Source organism: Aedes aegypti, chromosome 2 (genome assembly GCF_002204515.2).
Source record: "Aedes aegypti strain LVP_AGWG chromosome 2, AaegL5.0 Primary Assembly, whole genome shotgun sequence".
Classification (NCBI taxonomy): Eukaryota; Metazoa; Arthropoda; class Insecta; order Diptera; family Culicidae; genus Aedes; species Aedes aegypti.
In genome coordinates, this window is record NC_035108.1 from 413986001 (window position 1) to 414003480 (window position 17480).

General features: G+C 41.5%; 1 protein-coding gene across 1 annotated transcript; it reads right to left on the bottom strand.

The window, feature by feature from the left end:
• Window positions 1-2447: 2447 nt before the first annotated feature.
• On the bottom strand, window positions 2448-16487 carry LOC110675225 (serine-rich adhesin for platelets). Its single transcript, XM_021839653.1, has 4 exons — window positions 16453-16487; window positions 15055-15367; window positions 4881-5333; window positions 2448-4805 (listed from the first exon to the last, which is right to left on the bottom strand). The coding sequence occupies exons 1-4, from the start codon at window positions 16485-16487 to the stop codon at window positions 3393-3395; spliced, it is 2214 nt and encodes a 737-aa protein (XP_021695345.1). The 3' UTR covers window positions 2448-3392.
• Window positions 16488-17480: the final 993 nt, after the last annotated feature.

Sequence of the window (17480 nt, forward strand, 5' to 3'; positions counted from 1 at the left end):
ACGCTGGAGCGCTTGCTAGAAATTCAGCATCGAATGATGCTTTTTCGAACACTTCAGGCTTGACTTATCTGATGAACAAGACCGGATTGGATGACCTTTTCGGAGAGAGTTGAAACCCCAGCCCGCATTGCTCCACCTTGGTAACTCGCTGATCAACACTCTCTTACTCAAGAACGACGGACACTTGTAGTTGCAGTGTTGGCCTTCGCATATCTCACACATATTCACCACTGAATTCGAAGTTTCAGGATGGAACGATCTAGGCGAAAAGCTGATCTTCGTCATCCCAGGTGGTTTGGAGATAGCTTTGGAAGAAGGCATCTTGTCGATTTCACACCGCTCAAGCACTTGGCAGTAACTTCTGAGGAACTGCATGGTCTTCACCGTCAAGGCACATGGACAAAGTCTTCACCACTAGTAAAACAGCTGTTCCGCTGAATTCTTGCTCCAAAAACCACAATCCTTCTACATGACGATTGCAGGTATCGACAAGGTCTCTCAACTCCTCCTCTGTTTGGCAATGGATCATTAAAATAATAATCAAAACGGCCGCTATGAAATGCATGAATAGCGCCACCGTAGTATTGTGTGTTTGATAAAACAGCAGTGCTGTCACAATGGTGAATCCCAAATATGATTTCGCCATTGTTTTATGATTTCGCCATCGTTTTTTTTTATTTTTTCAATAGTTAATTGATTGTTTATGATTCGTATTCAGAACCATTAGATGCACAGACCACTCTATAGAAGGTTCCAGGTACCCCGGGGGAAGTGGTCAATTAGGAACATATCCGGAACCATATCAATATGGGCATCAAACTTCATGATTTTCAAAGGTTATGCTTTCCGAAGCATTTCCAGCATCACCGCACTCTTAAAAATAATGAAATTTACTTGTGATGTAATGCAATCTGAACTTAAACATTTTGTGACGCAAACGCTTTCAGGACGAAATTATAGGCGTCTTTTGACTCGAAGTTCAAAATAACGGTATGAAATATGATTTCAAATAAAACTAGATTGAGAATTACGTCCAACAACATATCTTTACAGAAGCACATAATGTTTGTGTCATATTTTCAATCACACGTGCAGCATTCCATAAAATATAAAAGTTGGACTGATATTTCCTTTTAAACACACTTAAATTTACTTGATGTTTGATTTTGGTGCCGCTGTCATGCAAATCATTGAGTTTGTTTTCAAAGATGGCCGGTACTGTTCGCCGCGATTTTTCTCTCCCGTATTTGGGCGAGAAATCAATAGAAATCAGGGAAAGTATTTGTGAAATAACTAGTCGTTCGTGTCTATAAAGTGTGTTTGTGGTAGCCGCTTGTGAATTATTTAGCGTGAAACTCCATGGATAAAAAAATAACAACTATAAACCGCTCTCGTCGGCTGATTGGCACCTGAAATGCAGAAGCTTGTTTATGTGGAATTATGAAATATTATGTGTTCCATGATTGAATTTAAGATTGCTACTGCCATGTTTTGTGAAGTGATGAATTCAGTGAAACGGAAAGTAAGCAGGTCACAGCTGACCATTATTTGTGAATTTGTCCCCCGTGAGGAATGAAGAAGTACACGGAAATGTGCGGCAACTTCCACCAAAGAACGGTGGTTCCTTCAAGTTGTAGTCTTACCGTCAGAATCAGCAAGCAGCAGTTTTGGTAAGAGGTAAGAGTTTTGGTTTTAAAACTAGAATATCCTAGTATGCACATAGCGTCCCATCAATGCAATCTTAGACACATGACAACAAGATTAGAACATAATTACACGTCGTGATGTAAAAGTCGGTCATAACGACTTTTACGTCCCGGCGTGTAATTTTTTTTTTGGTTTTTCGTTGTCATGTAATTTTAAAATCGGATGTAAAGATATGTCTAATGGTTCGCTTCTTTTATGTGCATCTAAAAGCACGTAAATTTACCCGATTTTTTGTAAGAGTGCGGCTGCCATGACCACTTTATAGTAGGTTCCAGGTGCCCCGGGAGAACGAGGCTGAAGGTGCGGATGCTGGATGATCGGAGAGGATGAGCTTGGAAGAGCTGGAGGAACTCGAGAGTGAGGACGAGCTTGGAGGACGGCGCGGTTGACCAAGAGAACGATGGTGCAGCTGGCCAGGAGAAGCTCGACTAGGAGGAGTTCGAAAGCTAGCTGGAGCTCGGTGCCAGGAGGAGCTTAGTGGGCAAGAGAGCTCGGGTGGCAGATGGCGGTTTGGAAGGTTGTGTGATGATGAGGAGTGTTGGAGAGCAGGTACATCAGTCACCCTGTAGCGGAGGTGTCTGAAGGTAAACATATTGTAAGGTAGAGGTAAGAGAAGGAAATTGTAATATATACCCAGGCAGTGAATAAAACTGAGGTGCTGACGTGGTAGCAATATCAGTCAGTAGCCTGTGGTGTAGAGCAGAAGTAGCCTTATGTTTTGTAGTCGTATTATTTTCAACAGTTGTTGTTGATGATCTACGCATCAAGAATGCCGGAATCTTGTGGAAATTGGCAAATGTGTTTTTTTTTCCGTTGGACACAAAAAATGATAGAGATATCGCACGAAATGGTTGACTAAAATATCTTTTCTTTAGGAGACAATGGGACAAACCCTGACGGCGCATTTTACACTTAGTTCCCCTCTGATTAAGCGTTTAAGTAATGTCATCTCTATCATGAGCAGTTTTGCGATAGCCACGCCACTTTCAAATAGCCGTTGGATGTATCACGCAATTTTGAAATTGGACTTCGATGTCTGTTCTTTGTAGTGATACCTTAGCCGTGGTCTATGAAGCCAATTAGATTTGAGTTTCATCTCTGTCTTATTTTCCTCAATTTTCTATTTTGAAAAATTACCTGGATGATCTTGTAATGGAGCATATGACATGACGCACAGACAAATCAACGTATCGGTGTGATCAAGCGTCTGTCATTGGATTTCTTCTCTATGATGGTTCAAATCTGATGGTCCATGTTTTACTGCTCAACTTGTGCATGGGACTCTATTTCATGCTCAGTACCGTGCTACATTTATTTGTCTATGATTAATGTTCAAAGCATCATCAAATGGAAATTCACTATCGTCACCATTTCATCGATCAACAAATATTTCGAGAAATTTTTGGACGGATCAATAGATTGCTATAGACACCAAAATTGGTGGTTCATTACTAAGTGTGAAACAGTGTTAAGTTTTAAGATCGGCGAACTTTGATCAACCTTCGACTGAAAATCTCCCATGAAAAGATAACCAATAACAATAATAACGATCCGATTAATCCATGACCCGTATGAATGATCTGTTTGGTGGTACTGCTTCTTGGTGTATGTATGGTGGTGTGTGTTTGGTGTAGTTATAGGTGTACAGCAGATGTGAAGAACAGTGACAGTCGAAACCGTTGCAACTAGAATAGCGTCTCCTTGGACCACTTCCGCGAGGGACCAGGCACGCAAGGATCCACCGGCGACAGTGGCGACTGGGAGCTATCCTCATCTATCGTCAGTATAGGTAGCTCGAGAATCACAGAGGGGCTTTTGATATTACTGCTATGGTTTTTGATTATTACATTAACTTCAACGCATTTAGTATTACTTGCGTCCTCAACTTGATTGCTATTATCGTCGTTTTCATTATTAGGGTTACTAGAGCTAATGTTATTGTTGCCTTTACTTTTATGACTATTAGAATGACTGCTAGACGTTTGATTGCTAGGCAAAGTGGAACCGCTGACCGTCGTCAGCGTCATCGACTTTCCGTGCAACTGCGGCACTGTGGCCTGTGCGGATGATCGCGGAGATGGTGACCGATCTCGGCTGTCATTTTGCTGCTGTCTTTCGATGATTGCTTTTGTTTCGATTTTAGTCACTAAATTCACTTTATCGGTTTTCAGTTTTGCTTTACCACGACGATTACTATTTGAAAGACTACTTAAACAACTAGTTTCATTAGGGTGCTCGATATCAACGTAAACCGTATCACTGGTGGCAGCACTGCTAGCATCACACTGCCGTTGTTGCTGTATTCGGTTTGTACTACTGCTGCTGCTGCTTTGTCCAGCAGCTTTGCCACCAGTCCCTGCCGTTTCAACGGAATAACTTACCGAAGTGCTTGGGCCCGCGATTTTGATCACCACGGGAGCTGCGGAACATTCGCCTTCGTCTGGAATACTGAGCTCATCGCTATCGGTACTGAACTGTTGCAGATCTTCGTCGGTATCTGCGCAGCTGTCGTCGAATACGGAATCTGACCCACAGCTGCGTAAATCGCTATCCTGGCAGTCAGCCGACGACATCTTGAAGGAACTAAGCGACGCAAGAGGAGCTCTACGTACAACGATATTACTGCTAGAATTATGGTTTGCTATACTAATATCATCTATTTTACTGCTACTACTATAACTCTGTCGTAGTGGTTTTTGGTTATGGCTAAATTCAGCACCATTCGTATCGGGATACTCGGATATACAATCTATCGAGCTATCGTCGCAAAGTCGATGCTTCCTACTAGTAAAACTGTCTCGCGCTGATAGACTCGTTGATCGATGCGCCACCCGTTCGCTGGGACATGGCGACGATTTTGGCGTTGCTTCAATTATATTAATCCCGGGATAGAACGCATCCCAGTCCGCACAAGTCGCCCCTAGGGCGGATCCATTCATCATTTGGCTACGATCCTCGCGACTTTGCTGCCGTGAAGGTGATCGCGATATCGGTGGTAACGAAGATAACCCTAGCGTAATGGCAGAACAGCGTCGTTCTAGGAATGAACTTTCCGTACTGCAACACGTCATAGCACTGCTTCGACGCGACTCTATTCCCTGCGAAAACCCAAAATATAAACCGTAATCAGTTCATCTATGTGCCAACTAAGAACTCACCACTCGAATACTCACCCTTCCAGGCACGGATAGAAAATTCCCAGGTGGATATCCCACGTCGGCTGTAGTCGTAAACTGATCGAACTCATCATCAGCCTCCTCACCGTCGCTTTCCGGAAAGTAATCATCCTGCCCGAAACTTTCACCCATATTGTAGGCACTGAGTATCCTGGATGACACCGAAACGCTGTTCCGATGACCCCGACTGCTCGCATACGAATACCTTCGCGGTGGGTTCAGCAAGCTGCTATATCCACCACCAACGGACGAGAAGCGTGAGTTACGATTTAGCATGGGTGGTGCACTGACATTCCCCAGCGACAGCAACCGGTCCCGCTTCAGGCCCGGATAGTTGATGTGCAGTTCTTCCTGGAGTAACGAAAAAGCCGTTGCCTCGATTGCTTCCTGTAGTTCGCGTTCTTCCTCCTCCTGGATAACGGCCGCTGCGACGGCTGCTATCGTTGGATCCTGCAGCGAAACGAGAGTAAAATACCGATTAGACCCGACATAAATTCTAATCTTAACAGCACATCAGATGTCGCAAAACGTGCCTCTGGCCAACGCATCGACACAGTTACTATTGATTTTTATACTATCGTAATCGGACGTCAAGGTGTTATCTGCCTGAAAAAAAAACAGGAAACTATCCTTCCTTTTGTCGTCGAAAGCCAGCAAAAAGGAAAATTTCCCCACCATTCAAAGGCAATCGATATCGGTGGCGATAAGCAAAAAGGGACGAGTATCAATTCGAGGCCAATGGGAATCATTCAATTTTCCACTTCTCCATCCGGTTTTCGGTGGTTTTGTTGGGAGAAAAACTCGTTTGTAGGAACGTCCGTTTGCTTTCAGTTAGGATTTTTTTTTTTGAAAGGAGTATCACTTGACTTTACATTGTCTGGTGAAGCAACGTTGGAATCATAATATGACCATCATTATGTCCTAAAATAATGAATTCCTCATTGAAAATGTTTTTTCAATGCAAAGTTTCCATCAATAGTTTCAAAAATAGGTTTTCGAGAGAAAACAGTTTGAAGCTTTAGGAAAAAACTTAGCATAAAAACTGCCTTCTAAAATGTAGTTCCTAATAATAAGACCCTTTGCTTCCTAAAACTAATTGTAGTCCACAATATCGGACAATTAAAATTTAACAAAAATTAAATTTAAGCATATGATTTTCTCAAAAAAAGTGGTGAATATCTCTCATAATATAGGAGAAGGTTGTCAAAGAATCTTGGACTGGATTATCACAGAATTTCGAATAAAATCATAACAGGATAATCAGCAAATCTGGAGCATAATTCTCGTAAAAATATCCGGTTAGGATTTGACATTATCCTTGGTGGATATGTAATTGAACTCAAAGAATGATTTGCATCAAAGCCTGGTCTTCGTTCTCTCAGATTTTAGAAAAGGATTTCGAAAAGAACATTGTAATGTAAATTCGGCCAGTTTGGCTTCTGGCAGAAGCATATGCTGATTTTTAAAAGATTATTTCGTTTCAAACTTTGGGAGGATGCTATTTACTAGTGATCCTTTATATGAGAGATACGCGGAAGTAAAATGGAGTGATTTGGCAACAGACCAGCAGTGCCGAGATTGCTCGGCGTCGAGATTAATATTGTAACACGGACATGACTTCCTCATTGCTAAAAAGTGTATTTTGTTTCGTTATAGATCTTTGAGCTACATTTCTGAACTAATAAACAGCAGAAAAAATCAACAACAAAAATATTGCTTTGACAAAAATTAAAAAAAGGAAAATATTTCATATATTTGCTCTATGTAAAACAACTTTTACCGAAATAATTTCAAGGGCATTACATTACTCCTCAAGAAAAATTCAAAACAAACATAACGCAAGTTCGTTTGGCTCACGCTTTGACAGCTCTCGCTGCTCGGTTGGCTCACACTTTGACAGAAATGTCAGCTTCCGCGAATCTCTCTTATAAAGGATCACTACTATTTACCATAATGAATATAATTTAAGCATAGGAGAGACAAAATTTCAAAATTTCCATCACTCTAGTGTCTAGATTAGGATTTATAAAATGGGCTTGACCTACATGAGCGGTTCCATTTGAATTCGAATGTCGGTTTACTTTTGTATTTTTTGATTTGGCTGAAATTTGGCATATGCTTTCTTTATACCCAAAAATGCCTATTTGCATCATCGGTTCGCCATTTTTACCCTAGCGTTACTTTTGAGAAGGGCCTAAGAAAAAAAGCCTTAACAATTTTCAAAAAATTAAAACTCAGATACTATTTGTCTGATCGGTTTGGTGTCTTCCGCAAAATTTTAGGTTATTGTTGGAACTATCTGGAAAAAAATATACACAGTAAAAATAAAAATATGTAATGTTTTTTTATTTGGAAAATAAAGCTTAAAAATCCATTTTCACAAAAATCGTTTTCTTGATTTTTTTTTTATTTTTTTATTATTTTAAAGTAGACAAAAAATGGAGTCTTTTGCACAGTGGGTCAAGATGGAGAAATCATGGACAAAAAAGTTATGAATTTTTGAAAAAAGGTGAATTTTTGAAAATGGTCATATTAAACTTTTTAAATATTTTTCAACTTGATTTTATGAAAGTACGCAAAATTTACAACAAAAAAGGTATACAGAAAAATCAGGCTAACTTTAACCGTTTTAAGATACAGCGATTTTAATACAAAATTATGATATAATTTTCAATTTTCGGTCATTATAATATAACTTAGAAACGGTTTGTCCGATCAGTTTGGTGTCTTCCGCAAAGTTTTAGGTTATTGTTGAGACTATCTATAAAAAAATATACACTGTAAAAAAAATGTTGTAATTTTTTATACGTCGAATATAAAGCTTAAAAATCAATTTTCTCAAAAATTGTATTTTTGATTTTTTTTTAATTTTTTATATGTTGAAGTAGACAAAAAAATGAAGTCTTTTGCACAGTGGGTCAAGATGGAGAAATCGTTGACAAAAAAGTTATGATTAAAAAAAAAGGTGAATTTGTTGAAAATGGTCATAATAAACTTTTCAAATTTTTCGGTAGCAATTAGCAAAATTTTCTCATATACCTTTTTTGTTGAAAATTTTGCGTACTTTCATAAAATCGGGTCGAAAAGCATTCAAAAAGTTTATTTGGACCATATTGAAAAATCAACCTTTTTTAAAAAATCATCACTTTTTTGTCCATGATTTCTACATCTTGACCCACTGTGCAAAAGACTTCATTTTTTATTCTACTTTAAATAAAAAAATAAAAAAAAATCAAAAATACAATTTTTGAGAAAATTGATTTTTAAGCTTTATTTTCGATGTATAAAAAATTACAACATTTATTTTTACAGTGTATATTTTTTCCAGATAGTCCCAACAATAACCTAAAACTTTGCGGAAGACTCCAAACTGATCGGACAAACCGTTTCTAAGTTATATTATAATGATCGAAAATTGAAAATTATATTATAATTTTGTATTAAAATCGCTGTATCTTTAAAACGGTAAAAGTTAGCCTGATTTTTCTGCAAACCTTTTTTGTTGTAAATTTTGCGTACTCTCATAATATCGAGTTTGAAAATATTTAAAATAATAAACATGACCATTTTCAAAAATTCACCTTTTTTCAAAAAATCATAACTTTTTTGTCCATGATTTCTCCATCTTGACCCACTGTGCAAAAGACTTAATTTTTTGTCTACTTTGACATATAAAATAATAAAAAAATCAAAAATACGATTTTTAAGAAAATTGATGTTTAAGCTTTATTTTCGATATATACAAAATTACAACATTTTTTTTACAGTGTATATTTTTTTCCAGATAGTCCCAACAATAACCTAAAACTTTGCGGAAGACACCAAACTGATCGGACGAACCGTTTCTAAGTTATGTTTTTTTCGAAATTATTAAGGATTTTTTTCTTAGGCCCTTCTCAAAAGTAAGGCTAGAGTCAAAATGGCGAGCCGATGATGCAAAAAGGCATTTTTGGGCATAAAGAAAGCATGTGCAAAATTTCATCCAAATCAAAAAATAAAAAAAAGAAATTTGGGAAAAAAAGTCGTCATTTTCTGTGGAACCGCTCACATACTGAGCATAATTCTCATAGAACCAATTTTGCACAATCTTAAAATTGATGCTTCGCAGCAATTATCTTTTTTTATCAATTTCTTCAATAGCTTGACCGTGGTCATCAGAGATTAGGCCCGCGGTTTGATAAAAATTGGGCAGACCTGAGCTCGAGTGAGTTGTTGTGTCTCGAGCGTCCCCCAAATAGGTTCGACTTATGAGTTTTTGTTATTAGATCTAGAATGCTAGAATGGAAAGCATACATGAAGTTCTACGCAAAATGGTAGCCCAAAGTAACAGTATATACAGACTCTGTATTACAGAGTATAAAGAGTAGAGTGGATCAAAAGTTTAATGCCAGTGGTATGTATCCCCTGACTAAATTTTGTTCCATTACCTATCATGAAAAAATCCTTAAATACTTTACTTAACTTCATGGTACGGAATTTTGCCACATTTCTTCAATTTTGTTCCCTATTTGGTTGTCTGAAGACATGATATGATCTGAGGTTTCAATATCTAAAGTCGAATCCATTGCACGGCACTGCACGTCAGCATCGAACTTTTTGGGCGAATCGCGGTATGAAATGTTTGGATTTGAATCAATGATCCTGACTTTAATCCACAGCTGACGGTGCACAGTAACTGTCCGACTTTGTGGCTTGCGATCTGTCAAAAAAGTTACTTCGTACTTATTCAGTACGAGCTACACAGTATTAATTGAAAAACCTAACACTTTCGCGATTTCTATTCCTGATCAATACGATTTTTTCAAATTTTTGTGCGCAATTATTACCCTTCTCTCTTCTTCCATGTTGAATTTCTCAGAAGTGCGTTCGAATTTAGCTGCGAAAAAATCATGTGATGTTATTAATGTTATAGGGCACACATGGTGCGGTAAATGGCTGGGCATGGCGTACCATTGGTATCTCGCGTACCTGCAGGAATAAAATAGATCCCTTTGTGCGGTCCTTAGCCTCTTGCCCAGCAACTCCTATCCCTACCTCCTCGTGGTACTGGCCAGGGTACGAGTAACCTTGGGGAAGATCGGGTAACCAACCCCCGGTGGGAACTTTGGTCGTATGCTGACAGGGAAGGGGGGTTTGCTTTTGCAAACCTGGAGCGTCTGTACTCCACGTTAGGAGCGGCTCACAACAGCGTCTGTTCCCCATGTCAGGGGCGGCTGATCATCGTCCGAGTGCCAGAGAAGGACTCTAAGCTAAACTGCGCACTATGGCCCTCCGAATTAGGGGGAATGGTCCTCCGGAAATCTAGGGGGTTGGTGTCAGGCCCTGCAAGCCAACCGTAAAAACACATCAGCACAGGAACGTCAACGAGAGAATCCGGACCGGAACAATCGGCAAAGACCACAGCGACGAAAATGGACTAGCGATTGGAAACTCGGTACGTGGAACTGCAAATCTCTCAACTTCATTGGAAGTACTCGCATACTCTCCGATGTACTGAAGACCCGCGGTTTCGACATCGTAGCGCTGCAGGAGGTGTGCTGGACAGGGGCATTGGTGCGAACGTTTAGAGGTAATCATACCATATACCAGAGCTGCGGCAACACACGCGAGCTGGGAACAGCTTTCATAGGGATGGGTGATATGCAAAGGCGCGTGATCGGGTGGTGGCCGATCAATGAACGAATGTGCAAGTTAAGAATCAAAGGCCGATTCTTTAACTTCAGCATAATCAACGTGCATAGCCCACACTCCGGAAGCACTGATGATGACAAGGACGCATTTTACGCGCAGCTCGAACGCGAGTACGACCGCTGCCCAAGCCACGACGTAAAGATCATCATAGGAGATTTGAACGCTCAGGTTGGCCAGGAGGAGGAGTTCAGACCGACGATTGGAAAGTTCAGCGCCCACCGGCTGACGAACGAGAACGGCCTACGACTGATAGATTTTGCCGCCTCCAAGAACATGGCCATTCGTAGCACCTATTTCCAGCACAGCCTCCCGTATCGGTACACCTGGAGATCACCTCAGCAGACAGAATCGCAAACCGACCACGTTTTGATCGATGGACGGCACTTCTCCGACATAACCGACGTCAGAACCTATCGTGGCGCCAACATTGACTCCAACCACTACCTGGTGATGGTGAAACTGCGCCCAAAACTATCCGTCATCAACAATGTACGGTACCGACGCCCGCCTCGGTACAATCTCGAGCGACTGAAACAACCGGATGTCGCCAGTGCGTACGCGCAGCATCTTGAGGCAGCGTTGCCGGATGAGGGCGAGGTCAATAGGGCCGCTCTTGAGGACTGCTGGAGGACAGTCAAAGCAGCCATTAACGACGCTCCCGAAAGCGTTGTCGGATATGTGGAACGGAGCTCAAGAAACGATTGGTTCGACGAGGAGTGCCAGGAGGTTTTAGAGGAGAAGAATGCAGCGCGGGCTGCAATGCTGCAGCATGGTACGCGGTAAAATGTGGAACGATACAGACTGAAGCGAAAACAGCAAACCCGCCTATTCCGGGACAAAAAGCGCCGCCTGGAAGAGGTGGAATGCCAAGAGATGGAGTTGCTGTACCGTTCTCAAGAAACGCGGAAGTTCTATCAGAAGCTCAACACATCCCGTAAAGGCTTCGTGCCGCGAGCTGAGATGTGCCGGGATAAGGATGGGAGCATCTTGACGGACGGACGCGAGGTGATCGAAAGGTGGAAGCAGCACTACGATGAACACCTGAATAGCGCAGAGAACACAGGCACAGAAGGCCAGAACAGCGAAGGCGATGGCTACGTCAGCACAGCGGACAGCGGAAATCAACCAGCTCCCACGATGGGGGATGTTAAGGATGCCATTCAACAGCTCAAGAACAACAAAGCCGCTGGCAAGGATGGTATCGGAGCCGAACTCATCAAGATGGGCCCGGACAGGTTGGCTGCTTGTCTGCATCGGCTGATAGTCAGAATCTGGGAAACGGAAGAGCTACCGGAGGAGTGGAAGCAAGGCGTTATATGCCCTATCTACAAAAAGGGCGACAAACTGGAGTGTGAAAATTATCGTGCAATCACCATCCTAAACGCCGCCTATAAAGTGCTATCCCAGATTCTCTTCCGTCGTCTATCACCTATAGCAAACGAGTTCGTGGGAAGTTATCAAGCAGGTTTCATCGACGGCCGCTCGACAACGGACCAGATCTTTTCCGTGCGGCAAATCCTCCAGAAATGCCGTGAGTACCAGGTCCCTACGCACCATTTGTTCATCGATTTCAAGGCGGCATACGATAGTATCGACCGCATAGAGCTATGGAAAATCATGAACGAGAATAGCTTTCCCGGGAAGCTCACAAGATTGATCAGAGCAACGATGGACGGTGTGCAAAACTGCGTGAAGATCTCGGGCGAACACTCCAGTTCGTTCGAGTCTCGGCGGGGACTACGACAGGGCGACGGACTTTCGTGCCTGTTGTTCAACATTGCGCTTGAAGGTGGCATGCGGAGAGCCGGACTTAACAGTCGAGGCACGATTTTTACAAGATCCGGACAATTTGTTTGCTTCGCGGACGACATGGATATTATTGGGAGAAAATTTGAAACGGTGGCAGATTTGTTCACCCGCCTGAAACGCGAAGCAACAAGAGTCGGGCTAATGGTGAATGCGTCGAAAACAAAGTACATGCTGGTTGGCGGAACTGAGCGCGACAGGGCCCACCTAGGAAGCAGTGTTACGTTAGACGGGGATACCTTCGAGGTGGTGGACGAGTTCGTCTACCTCGGATCCTTGTTGACGGCTGACAACAATGTTAGTCGGGAAATACGAAGGCGCATCATCAGCGGAAGTCGTGCCTACTATTAGCTCCAGAAAAAACTGCGGTCAAGAAAGATTCACCCCCGCACCAAATGCACGATGTACAAAACGCTCATAAGACCGGTAGTCCTCTATGGGCATGAGGCGTGGACTATGCTCGAGGAGGACTTGCAAGCTCTTGGGGTTTTCGAACGCCGAGTGCTAAGGACGATCTTCGGCAGCTTGCAGGAGAACGGCGTGTGGCGGCGAAGGATGAACCACGAGCTCGCTCAACTCTACGGCGAACCCAGTATCGTGAAGGTAGCTAAAGCTGGAAGGATACGCTGGGCAGGGCATGTTGCAAGAATGCCGGACAACAACCCTGTAAAGATGGTGTTCGCCACGAATCCGGTCGGAACAAGAAGGCGTGGGGCGCAGCGAGCTAGGTGGATTGACCAGGTACACCAGGACCTGGAGAGCGTGGGTCACAGTCGAGGATGGAGAGAAGCGGCCATGAACCGAGGGAATTGGCGAAATATTGTTGGCGAGGCTTTATCAAGATAATTGATGTAAAGCCAAATAAGTAAGTATGGACGGTTCAGCTTCTAAATTGTTCCACTAGATTCGTTGTAAGAACCAAAGATTTTAGTTCCAATTCTAAGTGGGCCACACCTTATTATTTTCTTTTGTGCGAAACTCAAAACTCAATTCGCAGCCCAGAATTTCATAGGGTTAAAAATTTTCTTAGTTTTACCTTGCACAAAATATTTGACAACGTCTGTCTTACCCATGGCTTTGGACGTGGACGCGCCTCTGGTGTCTACTGTCTGTGGTCTCCGCCATCAGCGTTTCCTTCCAAAGATGCCTAATATTTTGTTGGCATTACATACATTCCATACATTACAAGCATAATTCTTTGCTCATAAAACCGTTTATTCTCAAATAACGTGCTTAATTGAAAGAAAATTGCGTACGTTCAGTCGTATTATGCAAATTCACATATTATAATTTTGCAATAAAATTATCTAATATACGAGTTGTACGAATTTTTACATCATTATCATATTCAAGACACGTAAATTTAGTAGATGGGGAAATCATTCATCCCGAACGTACTTTGTTATACAACAGGTATACCTTAGTGATCAAATTCGCCCCAGTGTGTTATTTTCAATTTTTGATATTAAAACTAATTTTATTAAATACTAGTAGTCCCGGCCAACTTTGTCTTGCCGTCAAGTAGGCTGTTGGAAAACACGATGAAAAGTCTGGTACAAAATGACAGTTTCTTCCACTCCCTGTTTTCCGATATTCCTGTTCAATATTCTGTGCTTTTTATATACACAAACACGTCGGAACACTACAGGAACATAACTGTTGAAGAATTTTGAAAATCGGGTAACCCGTTCTCAAGCCATTTCGTGACATACAAACACCACTTCATTTTTATTTACAGTCGACTCTCCACATCTCGATGTTCTATATCTCGATATCTCTCGCTATGTCGATGTTTGCTTCGGTCCCTTCATTCTGCATACGATTTCTCTCTCCATATCTCGATATCCTCCTTATCTCGATATCTCCATATCTCGATGTATTCCTGTTGATTTTTTGTTCCCTATTTTCTCTCCATATGGCGATATGAACATTATCAAAGGTTACTAGACCAGATTTAAGTGATTCAGAACAAATTGGAAACTCGAAATGGAGTTTGTTTGTTTATTATTTTCCTAGTAACGGAGTGATTTTTAATCTAGTGTTCTTTAAATTAATGTTCTTTGTCTTGATCTCTCCCTATCTCGATGGTCCCTTCGATATCGAGATGTGGAGAGGCGACTGTATATAGAAGACTACTGGTCCCGGCAAACTTCGTCTTGCCATCAAGTAGGCTGTTGGAAAACGTCATGAAATCCCCCATACAAAATGACCGCTTAGTCTTTTCCCATTCCCCTGATTTTTCCGGAGACTTACCCGAACTTTTTCCTCACACGAACACGTCGCATCCCTTGTGGAGTGCAACAGTGAAAAACTTGCGTTAATCCGTTGACCCGTTCTCAAGCCATTTCGTGACATACAAACACCACTCCATTTTTAATTATATAGATAGATAGATAGATAGACTAAATGTTATTTCATATAACATCGATTATATAAACTGATAAAAACCAATGAAGTACTGGTTTTGTTGAAAATGTTTGAATTTTGAAGAATAACATAACGAAAAGTTGTGAAATAGGGATCAATTTTCCCCCGGGTTACGTTACCCAAAAGCTATTCGATCGGCCTGGGATTGGAACATAGACCAGTTTTTGTTTAGTAGTCTCACACCATAACGGTGTAAAGCTTAGGCCCCAAATTGAAACTCATAAGCCCCCGCCAATCTTCCACTTACCTTCAGTGCCTTCGCCGTCGATCGGGTGCGGCTCTTGTAGATCACCAGGAACACCATAAGGCCAAAGAAGCCCCCGAGGGTGGCCGCTATCCGGACACCGGTCATCACGTCGTACGTCGCGTAGAACTCCATTCGCTGCCGCTCCCGGTCCCGGTCCGTTTGGGTCTGGTTGCTGCAGAGACGAGACGAGGGCAATGAAAGTGATGAGCCTTTATCAACGGGACTGGTGACACTTTCGGTTAGTCTACTAACTGCACCGCTAACTGTACTATTCGGAATGCTACTGCCGATGAGGGCAGTGGCCGTAGTAGTCCTAGGGGCAGCACTAGTAGTGTCACTTGTACTAGTTCCAGTAGTACTGATTTCAGTACTGGAAGTAGCAGCAATAGTATTTGAGGTTGGTGACTTCAAATTGGTACTAGTACTGCTAACGATGTCAGAGCTGTCGTTGGTTAAGCTGATGTTTGTTATAGACAGTAGAGTAGAGACGGCACACCGAAAAATATAGATACAGGCACGAAGGACAGATCGAGTAGTTTTGTAGTATGATGTTGTATCATGTAGTAATTGTACATCGCAAATGTGGGCACCACAATTGATGAGTGATGAGTCGTTAGTTTGAACACCAAACAGCAGCGTAGGATGAGAATCGTAGAACACGGCAGTGGAAAGTAAAGGTATAGATCCAGAAAGATGAAAGCAACAAGAAATACGAAAAGTTGAGATGAATAAGTATCTGCATGAGATTATAGATTGATTTGTAAAGATTTGAACACTATTTGGTAAAGATAAACGTAAACACGATGTTTGAGATGGTTCGGTAATCTCTCAACTTTTGAGATTGCCCTTTACGCAAATGAATTGTGGAGGCTTGTACCAGACAAACGAGCAATAACGTTTATCATAACCATAGTTATGTTGGTAGAATCGATTATCGATCGCTTGAGTAGCAATCATAAACATCTCCGAGTAAATATTTATCATGTCAATCAACAAGCTAATTGTTTTAACCAACGATGTGGTAGATAAACGTCCCATTTTTTACCAACTCGAACCAAGCTACCATACCATATAATGTTCAAAATCACAACTAAGGCTAAAGTAGTCCAAATTGGGCTGTATTTTCTAAAACAAGACGTATTGTTTTTCTTATACATAACAAGCTTGAAAAAGCTAGCTTCCGTTATCACGTTATCAACGTTATCAATTCTACAGAGGTGCATGATAGTTTGCTTCTCTATGAAGTCCTAATTTCACGATGCATCGACAGCATCATAAAATTGACGAACATCAATGACTTTTATGTAGTGTATTGAAGTGCGTTCAATCTCCTGCAGTAATTTACGATCCGAACTGATTGATAATAGCTTCCTTAAAGTGTTCATGGGATAAATTAACTTTGAAGATTCAATTTGCAGCAGCAGCTCGGACATCGTCCTTTGCTGTTTCCCATCCGTTATGCGGACATGAAATGGCAGTAACAAAGATCGATAAGGTTCGCCGTCTTTCACTAGACTGACGGACGGCAGAGCCGTCAACGCTTCGCCCCTAGTTCGGAATCTCCTTCCGTCGGAGTTCCCGTTGCAGATGGAGCCATAGATCAAACGGGCCTTTAAAGCTGTCAGATGAATGGTTCGAGATAGTGGATGCTCATGGGAGCAAACGTCAACACGGTGGCAGAGGCAAACCCCGTCTACCCGTCTGGACGGAAACTCGGGTAATGTTTGTTGTCCCGGTGGCTTGTTGTACATACTTTGAGGTGGGGGTGAAGTACGGTTTGGTATTTTGTGGACTATGGGGATGGCTGTTGATTTACATCACTGGACGGATGTGATGGCGAGCGCGATAAGATTTATTGCATACCTACTTGTTGAATTTGCCACCTTTCTCTGATAAAGGCTGTAAATGGTCCTTTAAATGTGGTGTTGTACCTCTATATTCGTATTAATGATTTCGGGCTTAGAGAACTTTAATAAATGCCTTTTTGAAGTGTGATTCTAATCGGTTTTTATGGCGATTTTGGATAATACTAAAATTGATAATTCATAGAATCAAGCCAACAGTGGTTAATTTTCTAAGAAAATAACTTATCTACCTATATGTAGCAACAATTCTAGTAGAAACATTCACCATGTACATAGAAAATTGAGTACAACGAAAATGTAACTTTAAGGCTAATTGGCATTGATAACTACATAGAAATATCAACTTCAATATTTTCAATCCAGCAAATAAAAAATGCTCGAATTGCCGATCCACTTGAAGTCTAGTGTGTCTAGTCTATGTTAAACCTCTAATTTTGTTTTAGCTTTTATTCAGTGAGATTTTGGTTCTCACGTCAATCATAATTCGTTCATTTTTATCAATCAATTCTTAACCTTAGTTAGATACTGGGGTCATAATGACCCAAAATCGTATTTCAACCT

Bases quoted from the DNA above. Each gene is read 5' to 3' on its own strand.
- LOC110675225 (XM_021839653.1), bottom strand. From the start codon at position 16,487: ATGTCCGAGCTGCTGCTGCAAATTGAATCTTCAAA. The intron at 15,368-16,452 runs GTTAATTTATCC...TGCTGCCCCTAG, and splicing joins CTGCAAATTGAATCTTCAAA to GACTACTACGGCCACTGCCC. The intron at 5,334-15,054 runs GTAAGTGGAAGA...GTTTCGCTGCAG, and splicing joins CGACGGCGAAGGCACTGAAG to GATCCAACGATAGCAGCCGT.